Consider the following 22,161-nt stretch of genomic DNA (forward strand, 5'->3'; position numbering starts at 1 on the left):
GCAGTACAATTACTCTATGAATTCAAGAATAAATGCCGCGAGCTTGTAGTTCTGAGTGGATTGTTCAAATGCTGTACATGAATTGTAAGATACTCACCTCTCCGAGGATTTAATTTCTTTGCAACCTGTAATGTGTGCCAGACAAAAACTAAATTTTATGAGGTACTCAACATTTCAAAGTAAAATCCTTCGATGAAACCTACACTTACCGTCCGTGCTTTTTGCTCCAACGATCGCGTTCGAAGGGCAAGTGCTCAAAACTAGTTGCCAGACCCTTTTAGTTCCCTTTACTCCGCCATTTTGAATTATCAGTCGGGTTACCGCTGTACACCCGTTCCCGTTCTCCGTTCCCCGTTCCCCGTTCCCCGTTCCCCGTTCTTCGTTCTCCGTTCCCCGTTCCATGTTCCCCGTTCCCCGTTCCCCGTTCCCCGTTCCCCGTTCCCCGTTCCCCGTTCCCCGTTCCCCGTTCCCCGTTCCCCGTTCCCCGTTCCCCGTTCCCCGTTCTCCGTTCCCCGTTCCCCGTTCCCCGTTCCCCGTTCCCCGTTCCCCGTTCCCCGTTCCCCGTTCCCCGTTCCCCGTTCCCCGTTCCCCGTTCCCCGTTCCCCGTTCCCCGTTCCCCGTTCCCCGTTCCCCGTTCCCCGTTCCCCGTTCCCCGTTCCCCGTTCCCCGTTCCCCGTTCCCCGTTCCTAATTTTAGTAACATCCAGACCAAACAAGGTCGATGTTGTCTTCAAGAAATGGCAGCGGGCGGCATCCGTTTCGCTTGTGTCATTTTGCAGAATATCTCAAGCTTCCTCGCAATTTTTCACAAATATATCCCATTTTACCGGCTAGGCAGAATTTTTAAGCAGACTTCGGTCACAACCTTTTGGCGATGAATAATATTTATTCTTTCTTGTCTCTCGCTCTCAAATCACTTTGGTTTTTCGGCAAAAATTGATTTCGAGATGAATTTTGTGGTTCTAAATTTTTTTGTAAAAAGATTGAAACGCAGCCTAAAAACGATTTGTTATTTGATAATCCTTCACAAAAAGTAACTCAGAAAGTTAAAACGAGAGGTAGTTGCAGTTAACGATTACGTTAATCAATGTGACTCTCAATCGTTAATATCTGAATTCTTCAACACAATTTGTTCGTTTGTGAATTTGTGCATTTCTACCTTAAATTTTACAGCAGTAACCGATGGAACTCGATGAATAAAAGTCGCATTAAATCCCCTTGTGTCTAGCTGGAAAGAGTCTCACTGACTTCAGCTTTTCGGCGGAAGAAAAACCGATTTACACACACCATTACAAGAAAACGAACAAGCAGACTGACAACTCCAAAGCACACACCTGCATTCACTTACAATTTGACTTTCCGCGACATTTTAAAACGGAGCAGAGGTAAATCTTCGAAGATTAATCGTCGTTGGAAATAAACAATACCTTCGTAAGATCTCCAAGTGTTTTTCTTTTTACGAGTGTAGCGTAGTTGGATCAAAGACACGCTTTTAACAACACACCAGGTTTTAATCCTCTATTGAAGATGGCATTCCTTTCACTGAGCACATGTTCACTTCCAAATAAAGAAATACCAAATATGGACATACACTACAACAAGAATATCGTCGCATAGTCATTTAATCTAAGACCTCGATCGGGCACAGTTTTTCCCAATTTTACCAATACGGACCGGCGGCTGGTCAATAACATATTTATCAGTTCTCAGTTATATTTTAGGCCGTTTGTCAGTTGTCAATTAAAACGACTGTTAATGATTAACTTGACGAGTTAATTATTACTTTCCGACCCTATATTTGGCTAAACAGGCACATACAGCTTAATAAAGGCTGATAGTTTCGAAAGAAACTGTTTGGGGCTGCGTCGGTGGGAGTAACGAAATAATTTGGATATATCAACAAAGTTGAAATGGTAAAACTCGAAAATTAGGTCGAAAGTTAATAAAAGAGGATTTCTTTTTCTGGATTCTGGAATAAAATAATTCCAAGATCTTCCAAGTGACTTTCAGTCGGAAGGGTGTTTAGGTAAGTCACAACTCTTCTGCACACAAACTTCTGTATGCCCGTGCGCAAAATTGAAACATTTCTTTTCAACTACTTAGCCGGTTAAAACGGTAAAAAGAAGATTGTCAGAAAGAAAACAAACTTGTGAAGAGTCCTCTAATACAATAGTATGTGGAGCGGCCGCTGGCCATCGCAACTGTTGTAACGCTATACCCAAGACTGTTTGCGCGCGAACACTAGAATTGTAACGTTATGTTTACGTGGTAAAATTAAAATTCTCGTTTTATTTGATCTTACCAGTACGGTTTTATGTTTTGTTTTACAATGCGTCGATTGCGATTGGCTCCGATGACATGATCGGAAAGGAATGTTCCTTTTTCTACTTTTCAATTAGGTTATTAGAGACTTCTACTGTAAGCGTATTTTAGACATCCAAGCGAAAATAGGCCCGAATTGGCCGTCAAGATCTAGAAAACGTAATTGGGGTACTATCTTTATCCTCTCGGTCAGAAAAGTCGTTTTCTGAGTCCGTGTCATATTCGTCTGCATATGTTCGCCCCTCAGCAACAGTGTCTTTTCAACGATACAGTCGTCAAAAAATGTAACATCTGTCACATTCCCACCTTCCGAAGTAGCTTGAACGGCTCCTTTCTCGCTGCTGAGCCCTACTGGCTGAAAATCGTTCCGTAGTCCCGCCAAAAAGTCCACTTGCATACGATACTTCGTCTGAGGCATCTTGAAGAGATGTGTGCTTTTTCTATGCTTTAATTTGGGCTTCGATACAAAACTGTTTTAGAGACTTCCAAGGACTTGTAAGAACAACACAGTACAACTGAGTCCTGATGCTAGTTTAAAGCAACCTGTAGCAACATCCGATACGACTAGAGTCTTCTCCATAGAACAGATGCCACGAACTTGCGTAAAAGAACACGTTTCATCCGTTCCATCACTTGCTGCTTCCTAACCCCAGCCCATCAAGGCTTTAACATTTTTCACAGAAGGACAGAAGAACTTTGCCTTTTGATCTCCTGAGTAAGTGAACGCTATCCTGTCTTCAAATTCACAAAGTATTTTGATTTCTTTACAAGACTCCGAGTTGTTCTTTAGAGGTAGTTCAACTTCCAAGCTTGAGAAAACTGTGAGGGCTTATAGATCGGTATCTAATTGGCGTTGTATACTACAGAGTAGGCTTTTAGCTAATACATTTATATCAATACTAAATGCCAAACCATTCCAATACATACTGCTTAGTTCGCTTCCTGTTCCAGCCAGTATGGTCGGAAGCTCCAGATTCCATTGCTCGTCCGTAGTTTAGGCAAAATTTTCGCTCTTCCCTCCTGATTTCGGAGCCATGTGATAAAGTTTCACATCAAAATCTCTGAGGCCATATTTACAGGACACTTAATTTACACTAAGGAACGAAATATGGTGCTTTTTCAGCGCCAATACGGTGTATACACCATTAATAGGAATGCGGCTTCTGTGACGCTCAAATGTCGTGTCCGCAAGCGCGTAGCGTCCTATACGCATATACGCACGTGCTTACTTAAAGTGACTGGAAAATTTTGAAAACAATGTTGTGTTTGCGCCAATTTGCCCAAAGTAAGGGCAAGACGCTTTGTTCTTTGCTTGTATTCATACGACTATTTCGAACAAGAAATAAACAACGCGGTATTTTTCGCTCAGTTTACTTAGGTTTCTAGATCATATATACTTGTGCGTACTTGAAAAAATGACCACGTTACGCGCCTGGTCCGAATCAATTTGATAAAAGCTTACAACGGCTTTTAAAATACCAGCATTGACGGCCATCGCGTAAGTTGACGATTGAGTTGGGTATCACTGACCGATACGTGACACATGACATTAATGTGGATGGTCCATGCGGTAATTTTTAGCGAAATATGACTCTCTGGCGTACTCCTACTGATATGTAATAAAAAACCTACTTTTATCGGACAAAATTAATCAACCTTCCTTTTTTTATATTCAGTTTTTAGGATATTTAGGGCGATCTGGTCTTTTGTCAGCTGAAGTTCAGCCTAATTGCTTTCGCCAGGCACTTAAAAATATCACAGCGATTGTGGTTTGTGAAGGGCTTGGACGTCATCTGACAAAAAAAATGTCATCGATCACTTCTTTATCTTTCTAACCTTCTCGGTCCACCCCAAGAATACCCAAAATCACTGTTTTCGTGTATCATTCAACGGCCACGCGCGCAGAATAGCAATCTAGCTAATTAATTTGCCGTCATGAAGCAAAATTACGCTATAATTAAAATGTTTTGCGTCACAAATTAAAACAAACCACTGCGCGCAAGAATTGAGCAGTTGAGCACTCACAATGGTGCCCGCCAGGTTGCTATTAAAAAGGCGGCAAAAGACAACCACGCTTATACACCATGGTCAGGTCAAAACCAAACCGCGTGATCTACAGGCACGTGTTTCGTCTCCTACCAGACGTGGCAATCCATAGCCACTGGGTCTTGTTTATCAAAGCCCTATGCATTCAAATGCCCAGGTATAGCGCACATTTTACCCTACTCTACACTCTTCGTTAGATGTTTATAATTTCTTTTCTAAACTTAACATTTCAATTGAGGGCGCCAAATCTACGAAAAGATACATAACTATTCTTGTTGTGATAAACTTGTGTGCGTTTTTGTCAGATACAAAATAACAGGGCAAAGTGTAGGATCAAAGTCGTCTAAAGGAGACTTACGCAGGCTAAACAGAAGGAAATATAGGTTCATAAGGCGTACATGAGTACTATGACAACTACATTGCAATAACAACACCATTAACGGAAATCGACAATCAAATTAAACGTGTGATGGGTCAGTGTTTTATCCCAGAGTAATCTCCCTAACTGACAAATTTTATATCAAGAGTCAACAATAGATTAATAAAATTCAATTCATTGAATTTGAGTGATTCCCGAGAGGTTGATATCATCTCCCGTGAAGAACGCACGCGGTAAAACATTCAGTCAATCTACTATCCTATTTTCGTCAAATTATATGAGCAACTCTAGTTATTTCTCTGCACGCTGAAAATAAGCTTCTTAAATACGAGGCAGTAAAATAACCACGGTCTTGTTGAATGAATGGAAAACTTTTATATGGCAGTACGAAGACATATATGTGGTGGCGCGGTGGCCTCATGGTTAGTGCGCTCGACTCCGGATCGAGTGGTCCGAGTTCGAGCCCCGGCCGGGACATTGTGTTGTGTTCTTAGGCAAGATACTTTACTCTCACAATGCCTCTCTTCACCCAGCTGTATAAATGGGTACCGGCAATATAATGCTGGGGGTAACCCTGCAATGGACTGGCATCCCATCCAGGGAGGAATAGAAATACTCCTAGTCGCTTCATGCTACAGAAACCGGAGTTAAGCACCGGCCTAATGAGCCACTAGGCTCGTAAACAGACTTCACCTTTTTACCTTACGAAGACATATATAGCTAAAATGATTGACATTGCAGAAGTTTCATTTCTGCTATATATATTTTTAGTTATCCAACAGAGGAGACAAAAAGTATATATAGAGAAAACAACAAGAAGACAGCAGAGATACAAGAAAGATGCAGTGTAATCGGAACTCGGCAGTGAATTTTCACTAAATGACGAAATAATACACAATTAATTCTTAGTGCAAGCGCAACAGCCACATTTTCTATTGGTCTCATTCGTTAAAATCTGACCAGCACTCAGCATTTGCTTGCTAAAGGTTGTATTCGTACCGTATCCCTATTGCCACTGCAAATCACGTGAAATTCTGAGTGAAGGGTTCTTAAAAGCATAAATATGACCAAACTTTGAACAAAATGAAACCTCTCGTACTGTGAAAGCCAATATTTCAAACGGTAATGTTTGGAGAAAGAAATTTCCTCAGAAGGCTGAAGCTTATTTTTAAGCTTACTTAGTGTCATGTGATTTTTTTTGTTCAGCCCTATGCTATCTGGAATCCAGACTTTCGCCACACACGCTCGAGATACCCAACTCTTTTGGGACACTTAGGTGAGTCTGAATTTTTTAGGAGAAGTTAAGTTCTAGGAAAGAGTTTAAGAAATTTAACTGCTTATTCTTTCTTGTTAGTAAACACCCATGTTAGCTACACGTATGGAACAATTATAATTATTGTATGCATTCTTCTTAAAACGTTTACCTTGCGTCAAGTCTAGGTATTTTGAATCCTTATATGTTTTATTTTGTAAAAACCTTAGGTAACACAGCCATCATCAAAGTGATACATTTGTTTTTAATAGATTACATTAATAGATTACATACAACTTCTATGAAAGGATTAAACCCTGGCCTAGTGACAGCCATTAAAAGCCTTTTCAACGAGAGAGTTCCTATATTGGCTTTACAACCCACTAGCCACCAATATCATAAGTTTAACTCAAACGGGTTACGAATTGATCTTCTAAGGATAAGTGCAATACAACTGCTAAATTACATGTGATAAAAAACTATAACATGACGATAAGTCCCAATTCTTACCTTTAAAACGCACGTGCTGGGCTATTGTTCTGCCAATTAGATCTATTGTTTTTCCACGTTCTCGTTGCCGTAGCCGTCGTGGTTTGCTTAAAGTCCCTAATGGCTTAGTGAAAGACGCGCTAAACGCCAATCAATCAATCAATCAATCAATCAATCCTTTATTTGAACACGTGACACCTAGGAGTACAGAAGTTCTCGTTAAAACGTGTACGTGTATGTACAATTAGAAATAAAACATAATTTCTGTAAGAATACAAATAATAAGTAGATCTATTAAATAACTAAAAACAGGATCGAAGATCATAGACAAGAGCTATCAATAAAAAGTTACAATATTAACAATAACGATATTTACAATCACTACCACTAAGCCATGTGGGCTTTAAGAGAACGCTTGAATGAAACAATATCTTGAGATTCTCTGAGTCTAGGGGGTAGCGCATTCCAAAGTTTACTAGCTAAAAATGAAAAAGACCGATGTAAAAACTCAATATTAAAAGGAGGTAAATCTAGCCTTGTACTGAGCCCGCGTAAACTATACGGTACATTTCTAAAATGAAAAAAATCACTTATATAAGGAGCCCCCTTATCACACAAGCACTTATATAACATAACTAATGATTGGAATTGCCTACGATTCTCCAAAGACTTAATGTCGGCCAACTTGAGGAGGAAGTCGTATGACACAGACTTCGAGAAGCCTAATATAGTTCTTAATATAAAGTAATTAGTTGTCTCTATTTTAGTAGTCTCCGCGTTACCTACTCCTAGTAAAAGGGGACTGCAGTACTCAAGATGAGGGAGAACATAGGCCTTATATAAACGAACTAACACGTCCTTTGAAATAAACTTACGTATTCTCCGCAAAGCCGAAGCCTTTGCGCATCCCTTATTCAGCTGTTGCTTTATGTGCGCTTTAAATGTTAATTTGCTATCTAGGACCACCCCAAGGATTTTGAGTGTGTCCTTTGTATGGACATTAGAATCATTAAGATGGAAATCATACTGGTATGAAGACGGGCCAATAGCGATAGCTTGCGTTTTGGCGGCATTAATCTGTAAAAAATTCATTGAGAACCATCTCGATAGAACGCTCAGATCAGAGTTAATTATATACTGCAATACTGTTGGTGAGACATCAGAGGCGTAATGAGTAGTGTCGTCAGCGTATAGCCTCAAGGACGTATTAGTAATAAAATAATTAAGATCATTAACATACAAATTAAATAAGAGTGGACCCAACAGGGAACCCTGTGGTACACCAGTTTTAACGGTTCTCCACGAAGAATATACACCATCAAGTTTGACTCTCTGTCTCCGTCCAGTAAGGTAAGCGGTCATAGTTTCCAGCGCATCATGCGTAAAACCATATGCCTTTAATTTAGCTAGGAGAAGCGGGTGACAAACAGAGTCAAAAGCTTTACTTAAGTCGACAGCCACCGCTGCAACAGCTTCTCTTCTGTCAAGACAGGCTCTCCAATCTTCAGTCAATTTCAATAAGGCCGTGCAACACGAGTGACCCTTGAGAAAGCCAGACAGGTTCGGTGAGAGTCGCCAATAAAAGGCTTCATAGATTTGATCGAACAAAACCTTCTCGACAGCTTAATTATAGTTTCAATGATAAATTATGTGATAAACTGACAGCCTACAGGAAAAATCATAGCTGCGAAACAGCTCTACTGGCTATGACAGAGAATTGGAAGATATCTTTAGATGAACATAAAGTGGTAGGTGTTCTTTCTACGGACATGAGTAAAGCCTTTGATTCCCTCTACTATCCACTCACACTTGCTAAATTAAAGGCTTATGGTATTTGGGGGAACAGTCTAAAATTGTTGGACTCCTACTTCACTGATCGGTACAATAGGGTGAAGTTGGGATCCACAGTGAGTGATTGGGAGAGGGGGTCAAGGGGATGTCCACAGGGCTCCGCATTTGGACCATTGATATGGAACATGTTCCAAAATGATCTGACATACAGTGTAAATTCTAATTCTAATATCAATATGTATGCAGACGACCACCAGTTCCATGCTGCAGGCAGTAATGTTACTGAGGTGCATGATAAGTTAATAGCAAGTGCCGAATTAGCCTCCAGATGGTATAGATCGAATTTCTTAAAAGGGAACTATGACAAGTATCAGACAATGACACTTGGGAATAAAAATAATGATATGGATAGTATTATAATTGATGACAATGAAGTTAAATCTACCAAGTGTTTAAAACTTCTTGGGGTATATATAGACAATAGGCTTCAATTTGATGAACACATTGCTAACATTTGTAAGAGGAGTAGCCAGCGTGTTGGAGTCCTGATGAGGCTCAGGAATATGATACCAACAGACACCAAGCTGAAGTTGTTTAAGGCAGCCATTCTTCCGTATTTAACATACAGCCATCTTGTCTGGCATTTTTGTAGGGCGAGTGATACTAGAAAATTGGAACGTATTCAAGAAAGGGCACTTAGGGCAGTTTACTGTGATAAGGGGAGTAGTTATGATAAATTATTAGACATGGCTAACCTAAGTACACTGCAGAACAGAAGACTACAGGATATAGCCATTCTTATGTATAAGGTAAAGAACAATTTATCTCCTAATTACATATGTAGCCTTTTTCAAATTCCACAACTTAGGTACACACTGCGTAATAATGATTTTGGTATACCTAGATTTAATACTGTCACTTTTGGAAAACATTCGCTTAGATATATGGGACCCAAAATATGGGCAATTGTACCAAGAAATGTAAGAGAACTGACATCCATATCATCTTTTAAATGTAACATACGTAGAATAGACCTTGTTTCTAAATTGACTGATAGTAAATGTGAAAACTGCCTTTTATGTAAGACTTAGGTTAGATTTTAAATTGTACATATATATTGTTTTATTTTTAAATTTCTTAAATTTTTAGGTAGTATTTAGTGTCCCCAGTTAGTGGTTGTATAACTGCTATTTTAGATTTGACACATAAATAAAGGTTGTTGTTGTTGTTGTTGAACAGAAACTGGACGATAGCAGGTCTTATCCGTCATACTTTCCTTCTTGAAAACAGGAACAACGTCACTGCTTTTCCAAACTATTGGCCATTGACGATTGGTAATAAAATAATTGATTAAACGGGTAACCGGCTCGGCAATAACAGGTGAGGATAAACGAAGTAGCCTCTGAGATATCTTATCGCAACCAACAGCCTTGCGCGGGTCAAGAGTATCCAAAATTTTCCTTATGTAGCCAACATCAACTGGTTTCTCTGTTTCTTGAATTCCTCCCAAGAGGTTGTTGTTGGGCTCTTTGCATGTTTGTTAAACAGTCGATTACGACGAGAGATTTCGCGTTGAATTAATGGAGTTATCCATGGCAACTGATCACCTCTGACCCGTTTTTCCTTTATTGGTGCGTGTTTGTCCAACACTTCAGTATACAATTGAGCCCAATGGTGCCATAGATCATCAACGTCGTCATAAATGTAAGCAGAACTCCAGGGAACAGTTTTTAGGTCATTTAAAAATTTTTCTAAATCAAATTGTCGCATACTTCTGTATTCAATTTCACGTGCCTTAGCCTTTGGTAATTCATTCTTTCGCACTGCATAGATAAGATTGTGATCACTGAGACCCATATGCAAATTACCACAAGTTGCATATCGTTCCGGATGGCTAGCGAGAATGACATCGAGTAACGACTTTGTTTTTTCAGTCACCCTTGTCGGTTCACTAATTTGGTTTTGCAAACAGAACCTATCACAAAGGTCCATGAGTGAGTTATCCTCAGCATCAACACCATGCTCCCCAACAAGCAAGTCGATGTTAAAATCACCAATCAATAATATTTCCTGACGGCTTGTATACATAAGTTCAATAGCTGATGTAAGCGACGACAAGAAATCAGTAATTTTACAGAGTTTAGGTGATCTGTAGCACGCACACACTATAAAGCGGGCCTTTTTAGAATCCATGACATCAAGACATAATGATTCGACTGATTCGGGCTCCAGATTACGTCGTCGACAGACAGGAATGTCTTCCCGTACAAAAGCTATCAAGCCACCAGCTCCTTTCTTGCGATCACTTCGAATAGTGCGATATCCCGGTTGTTGGAGAAAACTATCTGAGGTTGTACCATCGAGTTTTGTCTCCGAAATAAAGAAAATGTCAAATAGGCACTTGTTAAGAATATTCTTGACCTCGTCAAGCTTATTTTATAAAGAGTTGATGTTCAAATGACCTATTTTCAGATTAGATTTGTAGTAACTATTGACGTTCCTAAAAAACCAGTCAACAGAGTCTCCTGAATGTTCCTCCGCAATCTCAAAAACCTCGCCAGTGGAGCTTGAATCGCATGCCGCCGAAGGTGAGAGATCATCAAAGAAGCTGTCAGAAAACTGAGGCATCGTACAAGAAAAGCAATACCAGATCCCTTCTCTCCGATAGCAGAACAGCTCGTTCTTGCTCATTTTCGTACATTTGATGTGGAATACTGCCGGGCAAGACGAGCAGCGGACGCCATTTTGGTTCCTTCTCATGGTTTTAGCACAATTACTACAAAGTGTTTTAGAAGAATTATTAAAACTTCCTTGAGGCCCCTGAGGGCCGGGATTAGACTCCACGTTTCCAGATAGCTTCAACAGTAATAGCTGAGTCGTGGCAGTACTGTTACTATAGTACAAAGCACGCCGTCCGAGGTATGCCTTCTTGCTTCTTCGCATGTAATTTTGACAATGCAGACATGAGTTCAAAGAACCAAAGAACTGAAGCTGGGTAGAAACATTACCCATGTCCTTAGGTCCAGCACATATATATATGGTGGGAGATAAGTATGCGTGACCAGAACCGAATCCTCCAAGAGTGAAAAGAGCGAAAAGTAGCAGCGCATACCAACACGTGTAAGTCGCCATCTTGTTGCCGATCAAACAAAAATGCGTTTACTCACGTCCGTTACACACTTTGATTGCATACGAATCTTCTTCCACGCTGCTTGCTTCAGCACTGTCGACGTGTCGACGAAATTGGCACCACACTGTAAATTTTGTGTTCCCTCACTAGCTGAGTCAAATGCAACTCATGTATGCTGTTTGGTCTACATGCTCAGTGATTGTTTCAAAAATGAAACTGAGAAAGGAAGCAAAGCGGCATATACTGAAAAGCCGACAGCAATTTTGAATTGGATATGTTAAAAATACAGTTACATTCAAACGGATTCTTCAGTTGTAAGAGAGTCTCAATGGAATGAACCGTTAGCTACAAAATGGCAAAACAATTGCATGAACACTCTATTGTCAACTTTCCAAAATTTTTTCCTAATACTCTCTCATTGTTTTGATCGCCCTCGACCAAAGAGGCAATACAATTTCAGTGAAAAAGTCTAAGCTCATCTGTATCAATGACAGAGTATTGAAATTGTGGTGAAGTATTTATTCTCTTTATTTGCTTCCATTTTGTTAATTGGTAGGTGATTCCAAGATGTGGTTCCATTATGGGCTCCTCGTTTTGCTAGTTGGTTACATGATGGTCGGAGAACCGCGCCACAGCACAACCGGAGAAAGTGACTTGAATCAAGAGGAGTAGACGAAAATGGAGAAAACACCTGAAGGCTCAATCACGAAAAAGGACAAGAAACGACGAAAAAGGACAACTGAAAAAGATTCCGTTGAAGAGACATCATTGACTGAAACAGATGATGACACTATTCAAGAACAAGAATTTGTTAAAGCCAGTTTTCAAGATGGAGATGCACGAAGCAAAACACATATAAAGCGGAAAACCAATACACTTAGCAGACGAAGACGAAGAAGGTCTAATATACCACATATCCTCTATGGGAGAGACTTTCTTCCCGACGACGAAGTACTTTTTTCCGACGACAAAGTACTTCTGTCCGACGACGAAGAACTTTTGTCCGAAGAAGAAGAACTTCTGGTGATGTCCCTCCCGCTTCCTGTACATTTATTTATCTATTTATTTTTTGCGTTACAATGTGAATTGACAGGTCGGTTCGTTGCTATGGGCCAGGGGCGAGTGTTTTTCAACAGCGAGTCGAGTTGAGTTTTGGAGTATCGCGAGCGAATAAAGTGATTAAAATATACAAATATCGAACCAGCCGAGTACAATTGTCGTTCGCCAACGACAGGTGATATGAGTCATTTTGAAAGAGTAGTTGAAAAAATCCAAACAGACGAAGAGAACGGTGATGAAGAAATGGAAGGCAAACAAACACCGCAAGATGGAGAAGTGGAAGAAGAAGAAATACAACAAGATGGAAAAATGGAAGAGGAAGAAATAAAACAAGAGGGAGAAAACAAAGACCACCAAACACAGCAAGAAAAGAAAAGAAACAGCAAAATGGATAAAACAAAGAAAACGAACTGAATGAGAAACTCAGCTAGACTAATCAAAACATGGCAAGATTTAAAATGGAAGAACTCTAACTCATATATTCAAAACTGTATTTTATCATATGACCCATCCAGTCTCGCTCGCGCAATCCCATAGAAAACCATTGGAAAAGCTGACGTGTGCGAGGCCGGAAGGATTGACGTGAGCTGGTTCCGAATAAGCCGTTTGTCACCTGCTGAAACCTCACTTCGCTCTGTTGCAAACTGAAATGAGAAAAAAAATCAAGGAATTAGGAGTTTCTTGTTCTGACTTAAAAAAAAGAAAAGTTTTAATTGCAGAACTTTTTTGTGCTCGTGTGACTGCGTGTCTGTCTATCGCGGCCTACTTAGGCTGAAATTTTCAACAACTAGTGGTCATATGATAAAATGCTTATTGACTCAGTTTGGTCTGGCCGGATGGGAAAATATTCGGCACTTGATCATGAGGCACGGACCTCGCTGCACTTGGTCCGTAAGTCATGACACCGAGTCAAATGTTTTCTCGTCCGGCCCTTCCACTCAGTCAATAAATACATAGTATTAAGCGGTCAACCTTTGTCTTGCGGTCACCCACGGGGAATGGCGGGATGACCGCTTGATACACATTGGGTCTCACTCAAAGGAGACCAGGTCCGTTTAACAGAGGTGACTATTTAATCACTTTTAGTGACAGAGGGGGAACAGTTCGGGACTATGACAACCAACCGCTTGTACATGTACAGGCGACCGCTTGATACGGAAAACAAATGTAATGTTAAGAAAACAACTGTACAAACCAGGCGTCCTCAAATTTCTTTGTTATCCTGAACACCACGTGGTCTAAGCAAAAGAGCATTATAGCCGCTAATCTTCATAATCATTTACATATGGCGTAATATGTAAATGCACTTCTTGCATCTGTCTTTGCCTTTCTTGTTTATCTTTTTACCCCAGTACATGAAGCAATGGAAAAAACAAGCAAATCTTACTAAATTTGGATATATCAACAAAGTTGAAATGGTAAATTGGCTACCGTAATGAATACAAAAGCTGACGTTTCGAGCGTTAGCCCTTCGTCGGAGCGAATAGGGGAATTGTTGGTTGTGTGTGCATTTAAAGGCAGAAAATGGAGCTACGTTATTGGTGGGAACATGGCAACAAGAAAAACACGAATAAATTAGTGGAATGAAAAGCGTCCGTTGATCCCTGTGGGATTTAGACTGCAGGTTTGAAAAAAGAGCTTTTATTCAAGAGTTTTACGGCTTTCCGTGCTACCTAAGTTTAAGAAAAGACCGCAGATTACCATATGTTGCTTAGAATGATTAAGTAAATTAAAATGTCTAGCAACTGGTTTCGATGTGTCCTTACTAAATTTCCTTTACTGAATTTGTCATTCCCTCACTAAATTTGATCTGGGAACACATCACTTTGGGGCGTAGACGGATGAGCGTTGAAAAATCTGTATAATATCTCAACCGGTTCGAGACGTTATCCCTAACACATGTTAAGAAACTGCTTTTCTTTCAGATTAAAAGTTTTGACCAGAAAAAAAAATTCACGAAGCTGGCTAATGGAGGACTGAAAAATAACCCTAGTTTGTTGTTCATACCCCCCTTACAAACTGGAATCGATGAAAAACGAGTCGATAGTATTCTCCTGAACTACTGACGCCTTATTTTGCGGGTGCTTTTGATCTATACATTTATAATACACTCCATGATTTAATCTTTGAAGGTAGTTATCGAAAAAATTTATTATTTTTTAACTAATGCGCTAACTTTCAAAAAATTCTCACCTGTTAACAAGGTTTCACTTGAGTACCAAACAAACTGATCCTAAGCTCGACAGCAAATTCAGTTTGATTTTTCGTCTGGCCATGGCTACATATTCGTAAATTCTAAAATATTACCGACGTAAGATTATGACTTATCAATTTGTTTATCCACTTCAATTTTTTTTCGTCAAAAGTTAAGAGGAAGTCCTCGCAAATTTATAAATGGGAAGAATAGTGAACACCGCCTGATATTATCAAATTCTAAAATTAAATTGATGAAGCATGATATTTGACTAACACGAAGAAATATTTACTTTTTCGGCATGCCTCACAAATAAATTAGTCCAACAAATTCGTTGGTTTTATGAAACCAATCAATGGCTTCAAAATGTTATTATACTACGATGTGATTATTTGCCAATGTTTGCCGAACGTTATATCTTACTTTTTGATTAAAATCAGTATCGCGTCATTCATAGCAACCGCTGAATAAATAGATATTGCTAAAATCTCTTTTGATGATCTGTAAAGGAATATTGATTATTGTGTTGAAGAGGTTGTTGTTGCTGCGGTCGATTCCACATAATCAAAAAGCTGTTAGGAAATCTAATTTTATAATGATGGTGAATTTTACCTTAAATAACATCTACGAGATGACTCGATTGGTCACCTGCGCTGCCTCAACACAAGGAAACCGATTCTTATTTTTTCTTTCAGCTTTAAACTTTCTCCTTGCCATTTCAGCGTCTCTGGGAAATGCTGCGGTCTTTTTTGCCTTGCGAAAGATTTCTTCTCTTCAACCAGCATCGAAACTCATGTATCAATGCCTGGTGGTTACCGATTTTTGTGTTGGCGTTTTTGCCCAACCTCTGTTTGCCTTCCAGTTGTTTTCAGTTGCAAGTCGGCGATTGCAGCTTTGTTACATTCTTGTAAGCATCAATAACATCCTCGGTAAAGTTCTAAGTGGAGTCTCCTTGTTCATTTTAACTGCAATAAGTTTAGACAGACTTTGTGCTCTTTGCTTGAGATTGAATTACAAGTATGTAATAACTTTCAGACGAACACTCGCGGTGATTATTTGGATTTGGCTTTTAAACATTTCCCTCGCCAACCTGAGACGGTTTTGGAGGCTTGCTTTGTTTAACAATTTAATGTCCGCTTTCATTTTTTCCGCACTTACAATCTCAGCTATGTCCTACTTGACGATCTTCCTTAAACTACGCAAATATTGTCATGAGGTGCAAGGCACTAATCAAGTTAACCAATCGAACGTACGCAGGAGTGCTTTCAACATTGCCAAGTACAAAAGGACAGTCTTCACGGGGTTGTACGTAGAGATAGCTCTGGTGACCTGCTATCTTCCATTTGGAATTACAATCGCTTTAACGGGTACTCGCGGTTACAACCCATCGTCTAACGTAGCTGTTCGACTGGCAATCACTCTTGCCTTACTTAATTCATCTTTAAATCCAATTTTGTACTGCTGGAGATTAAGAGGAGTTAGACAAGGGGTTAAACAGGCAGTGAGAAATATTGTAGGCCACCCAAGGCAATTACCTCAGTAGATTTGCATTTGGCAATCTTTATAAATACGTATGATACACGATCCTCGCAGTAGATAGCGCTATTTATGCAATTTTTAGCGCAGTTCATCGAAGACTAACTTGACATTGTACATATTTATATGGCTTTTCTCATGGTTGGCATTTCAGAAAAGAGAAAAACTAGGGGCTCAGATTATGGAATGTTCAACTAAAATAATCAAGAACGTCACACGTATGCTCGAAAATGGCGACTTTGGATTTCGAAAAAACGCATTAGTAAAGTTGAGGCTATTTTCTTGGGAACTATTTAAGGGTCAACTAAGCCACAACTCAAAAATGACATTTAAAGAAGAGTAAAAAAATCACTTTAAGCTGAGCTGGTTCGTTCAATTTGAAAACAGAGCGGATGATATAAACTGTTTTCCAGTTCCTATCAGAGAGAAATGACAATTAAATTGACTGAATGAAGAGGTTGATGAAAAATCCTTTTGTTGAAAAACGTCTTGAAAACGATGAAAATTTTTCGACGTGCAACAAGGCTCCAAGTGCTATATAATGTTAAAGTTCTCAAATTAACATGAACATTTATACTCGTTTGGGGAAAATTAATGATAAAATCGCTAAAGACCATTAGAGTACGTTAGCAGACGACGGATATTACCAGATATCATTAGATTGATGTAAAAAGGAAGCTTAAAGTAATTTTATTCAATGAAGTAGTTTCTTATGATCTTTGTCCTTTTTTTCTGATTTGAGTAAAATTTTAAGATGGAATGTTTAGTTTATGAAGACCACATAGGATGTAGTAGTATTTTTTACCACAGTTAAGTTTGCAGTCACCCTTTTAAATTCTGTCCAAGGTGAACATATAGAGTCACGAATGCGTATGTTTGATGACTGGATTTACGGGTAACTGCTACAATGTTAAAGTATGGAAAATTGAGGAAGACCTGCAGTAATTGGTAGATATTGACTCACGTATTCCTACTTTGTAACCTAATGTCGTCTTGAACAGACTTGCAGGCTTGACTAGAAATGGCCAGAAATACAAAATGTAAGCTAGCCAGAAAAAAAAAATTAACCACAAGTAACGTAGAGTAGAATTATGAACAAAAGAAATGGTAGAAAAGATTAAAAAAAAAATAGACAACCTGAGGCTAGGTTCAGCTAAGCGAGAATAAGGAATGGTATCATAAACACTCGTCCAACGGAGCAGAATCCAATGTTCAAACCTTATGCTGATTGGGAACTATAGCACAGAACAATTATCGCAGTTTTTAAACCAGGGTAGATGACATTGTTTTCTGTCTAATATTAATAGCATTTACTCCTCTTGGGTGGATTATAATTCTATTAGCCGTGTGAATTTCGTTAACGAGTACAATGCTTTATTACATCGATAGTAAAGGCTGGAGTGCTTGTAAATTTGGGCAAACTTGAATGTCCTGCTGCAAGGCTTCGTTAAGGCTTTGTTGACAACTTGGACATCACAGAGCAGATAAGCTTTTTTTTTAGCGATTTCTAAAGCTTCTAAGCAAAATTGGGAGCATCAACCAGAATGAGAGACATGCCTGCTTGAATAGCCGCCAAATTTGGTTTGAGAATATTATTGTTATGGTAGAAACTAATGATTTACGCAAAAAATAGTTGTAATTTGTTTACTGGGTAACACTCCGTCATTCTGTACTTACACTTTTTAATAATTTGTTACTAAATTTTCTGTTCAGGCTTCTTCAAGTCTTTGATGACGATATGGGCACTTCAGAGTGGTTAGGTTATTTTTCAGTGATTTTCTGAAGCTCTTCTGCAAAATTGGGAGTGTCAACCAGAATGAAAGACATGCCTCCTTGAATAGCCGCCAAATTGGATTTGAGAAGATTGTTGTTAGGGCAAAGACTAATGACTTAAGCAAAGAATAGGTGGAATGCACGTTACGTCATTGCCGCCGTGTTGGTGGACGTAAACAATAGACATCTCAGATACGATGAATATATGAAGTTCATATATTTTGAACTGCGGTTATAGATACGTATGATACACGATCCTCGCAGGAGAGAGCGCCATTTATGCAATAGAGAAAATTAGACCTGAAAAAAATCAGGCCTGTACGGGATTCGAACCACTGACCTCTGCGATACTAGTGCAGCGCTCTACCAATTGAGCTAACAAGCCAACTGGGAGCAGGCCGTTAAGTTGACACACGTGTGCCCGTCGATCGCGTCCTATTTAGGTTGAAATTTTCAACAACTAGTGGTCACATGATAAAAGCTTATTGACTGAGTTTGGTATGGCCGGACGGGAAAATATTTGGCTCTGGATCATGAAGCACGGACCTCGCTGCACTCGGTCCGTTCGTCATGACCGCGAACCAAATGCTTTCCCGTCCGGCTAGACCAAACTCATTCAATAAATACATAGTATTTAGCGGTCAACTTTTATTGTGCGGCCACCCACGGGGAATGGCGGGATGACCGCTTGATACACATTAGGACTCACTCAAAGGAGACCAGGTCCGCTTAACCGTGAGATGACCAATCAATCGCTTTTAGTGACAGAGGGGCAACAGTTCGGGACTATGACAACCAACCGCTTATACATGTACAGGGCGACCGCTTGATACGGTAAAAAAAATTTGTACTGTTACGAAAACAACTGTTCAAACCAGGCCTTGTCCAATTTTTTTGTTACCCAGAATACCACGTGCTCTAAGCAAGAGAGGTTTTATAGCCGCTAATCTTCATATCTTTTAGATATGACGAAATATGTAAATGCACTTCTTTTTACCCTACGTACCTGAAGCAATGGAAGAAACAAGCAAATCTTACTAAATTTGAACTGGGAACACACCACTTTGGGGCGTAGACAGAATGATGAGGGTTGAAAAATCTGTATAATATCTCAACCGGTTCGAAACATTATCCCTAACACATGTTAAGAAACTGCTTTTTTTCTAGATTAAAAGTTTTGTCCAGAAAAAAGTTTGAAGAAGCTTCCTAACGGGGCACTGAAAAGAAAAACATGGTTTGTTGTTCATACCCACCTTACAAACTGGTATCTATGAAAAACGAGTCGCTAGTATTCTCCTGAACTACTGACGCTTTATTTTGCGGGTGCTTTTGATCTATTCATTTATAACACACTCCTTGATTTAATCTTTTGAGGTAGTTATCGCAAAAATCTATTATTTTTGAACTAATACGTAAACTTTCAAAAACTTTTCATCTGTTAACAAGGTTTCACTTGAGTACCAAACGAACTGATCCTAAGCTTGAAGCAAATTTACTTGGTTTTGCGGCTGGCCATGGCTACATATTCGTAAAATCTAAAATTGTGCCAACGTAATATAAGATTACGACTTATCAATTTGTTTATCTACTTCCATTTTTTTTCCTCAAAAGTTAGGAGGAAGTCCGAGAAAATTTATCAATGGAAAGAATAATGAACACAGCCTGATATCATTAAAATCTAAAATTAAATTGATTAAGAATGATATTTGACTAGCACGATGAGAAATGAACTTTTTCGGCACGCCTCACAACTAAATAGTCCAGCAAACTCGTTGAGTTGTTAGAGGTGTTAGTTATCCAATAAACGGAGATTTTACGGATCAAGGTTTATGAAACTAATCGTTGGCTTCAAAATGTTATCATACTGCGATGTGATTACTTGCCGTTGTTTGCCGAACGTGATATCTTACTTGTTGATTTAAATAACGCGTCATTCATAGCAACTGCTGAATAAATAGATATTGCTAGAGTCTCTTTCTATTTGAAAAGAAATATTTATTACGGTATTGAGGAGGTTGTTGTTGCTGCAGTTGATTCCACATAATCAAAGCGCTGTTACGAAAACTAATTTTATAATGATGGTGAATTTTACTTTGAATGACATCCACGAGATGACACGATTGGTGACCTGCGCCGCCTCGACACAAGGAAACCGATTCTTATTTTTTTTAACAGCTTTAAATTTTCTCCTTGCCGTTTCAACGTCACTGGGAAATGCTGTGGTCTTTTTTGCCCTGCGCAAGACTTCTTCTCTTCAGCCAACATCCAAACTCATGTATCAATGTCTGGTGGTTACTGATTTTTGTGTTGGCGTTTTTGCTCAACCTCTGTTTGCCTTCCAGTTATTGTCGGTTGCAAGTCGGCGACTGCAGCTTTGTTACATTCTTGTAAGCATCAATGACATCCTTGGTACAGCTCTAAGTGGAGTCTCCTTGTTCATTTTAACTGCAATAAGTTTAGACAGACTTTGTGCTCTTTGTTTGAAGTTGAACTACAAGTATGTAATAACTTTCGGACGAACACGCGCGATAATTAGTTGGATTTGGCTTTTAAACATTTCCGTTGCCAACCTGAGACGGTTTTGGAAGCATGCTTTGATTACCAACGTAGTGTCTGCTTTCATTTATTCCGCACTTACAATCTCAGCTATGTCCTACTTGACGATCTTCCTTAAACTACGCAAATATTGCAATGAGGTGCAAGACAATGATCAAGATAACCAATCGAACGTACGCAGGAGTGCTTTCAACATTAACAAGTACAAAAGGACAGTATACACGGGGTTGTACGTAGAGATAGCTCTGGTGACCTGTTACCTTCCATTTGGAATTACAATCGCTTTAGCAACCACTCGCGGTTACAACCCATCGTCTAACGTAGCTATTCGACTGGCGATCACTCTTGCCTTTCTGAATTCAACTTTAAATCCAATTTTGTACTGTTGGAGATTAAGAGGAGTTAGAGAGGCAGTGAGAAAGATTATAGGCCACCCAAGGCAATTATCTCATTAGATCTGCATTTGGTAATCTTTATAAAGTTAAACTGTTTTCAGTGCAGTTCACCGAACACTATCTTGACATTGTACATATTTATAGAGCTTTTCCCGTGGTTGGCATTTCAGAAAAGAGAAAAACTAAGGGCACAGATAAAAGAATGTTCAACTAAAATAATCAAGCACCCATATGAACCAGCTATTTGCTGAACTGGGCTACCCTGTCTAAATATTCGAAATAAAGAAATAAATAAAAACAAGTATGCCCCAAAATGGTGACCTTGGATTTCGAAAAGTCAAGCCACAACTCAAAATTGACATTTATAGGAAAGTAACATAATCACTTTAAGCTGAGCTGGTTCGTTTAATTTTAAAACAGAGCTCATAATATAAACTGTTTTCCGGTTCCTATCAGAGTACATTACAATAAAATAGACTGAATGAAGAGGTCGATAAAAGACCCTCTAGTTGAAAAACGTCATAAAAAAAGAGGAAAAATTTTCGACGTGCATGAACACATATACTCGTTTCGGGAAAGTTAACGATAAAATCAATAAAGACCATTAGAGTACATTAGCGGACGACGGATATTACCAGATATCATTAAACTGATGTAAAAATATCTCTTTCGTTTGAAGATTTTGATTAACATGACAACGAAAGATTTTTTGCAATTAACGCGCACGTCTCAAACATTAATTCATTTTTCTGTTTGTTCAGCCAACTACAAATATATTGATTACGTACCATATTTTCTCAAAGCTTAAATTATCAGGAGGCAAGAATAAATCACAAAACTCCTTCAATTTTTATGATGAAAGCTTTTCAAAGGACAAGAGTTTAAAAGTTGCAGCGCAACTAATGTTTTTCTTGAAGGAGCAAAACAAAAATGGATGTCGAAGGTAAACCAAGTCTTTAAGAACCCTTTTTTGGCATTTAATCAAATCATGACAAGAAAATTCGATCGATGATCAATGGTTTGTTTAATTAAACGCTCTTTCTAATGATGAGGTAAAATTTTGTTATCGGAGACACCGTTCGAGAGTGCTTATCTTTTTTTTTTTTTTAAATTCGATGTGCTCAGGATACAACTGTCGCAAGTTCCGGTTAAGTATATATACCATACAGGTCAATTTAGTGATTTTCGCCTAGGCCGCTGTCGTTCGGAAGTTACTAGCAATTACTATTCACCTTCGAGC

General features: G+C 39.1%; 3 protein-coding genes across 3 annotated transcripts; 2 read left to right on the forward strand and 1 right to left on the reverse strand.

The window, feature by feature from the left end:
- Window positions 1-6,646: 6,646 nt before the first annotated feature.
- LOC148727097 (uncharacterized) lies at window positions 6,647-10,711 on the reverse strand (the record flags this gene model as incomplete). The annotated part of the gene is made up of 1 exon (XM_088726434.1): window positions 6,647-10,711. A coding segment is annotated over one exon (972 nt), but the record flags the coding sequence as incomplete, so codon positions are not given.
- A 4,484-nt stretch (window positions 10,712-15,195) lies between these two features.
- On the forward strand, window positions 15,196-19,410 carry LOC148727098 (histamine H2 receptor-like). The gene has a single exon (XM_088728526.1). The coding sequence runs from the start codon at window positions 15,257-15,259 to the stop codon at window positions 16,202-16,204; it is 948 nt and encodes a 315-aa protein (XP_088584652.1). The 5' UTR covers window positions 15,196-15,256; the 3' UTR covers window positions 16,205-19,410.
- A 529-nt stretch (window positions 19,411-19,939) lies between these two features.
- On the forward strand, window positions 19,940-21,371 carry LOC148727099 (histamine H2 receptor-like). Its single transcript, XM_088728527.1, has one exon. The coding sequence runs from the start codon at window positions 20,046-20,048 to the stop codon at window positions 20,979-20,981; it is 936 nt and encodes a 311-aa protein (XP_088584653.1). The 5' UTR covers window positions 19,940-20,045; the 3' UTR covers window positions 20,982-21,371.
- The last annotated feature ends 790 nt before the right edge of the window (window positions 21,372-22,161 follow it).

Source organism: Stylophora pistillata, chromosome 7 (assembly GCF_964205215.1).
Source record: "Stylophora pistillata chromosome 7, jaStyPist1.2, whole genome shotgun sequence".
Lineage (NCBI taxonomy): Eukaryota > Metazoa > Cnidaria > Anthozoa > Scleractinia > Pocilloporidae > Stylophora > Stylophora pistillata.

Coding starts and splice junctions, on each gene's coding strand:
- LOC148727098 (XM_088728526.1), top strand. CDS start 15,257: ATGATGGTGAATTTTACCTTAAATAACATCTACGAGATGACTCGATTG.
- LOC148727099 (XM_088728527.1), top strand. CDS start 20,046: ATGATGGTGAATTTTACTTTGAATGACATCCACGAGATGACACGATTG.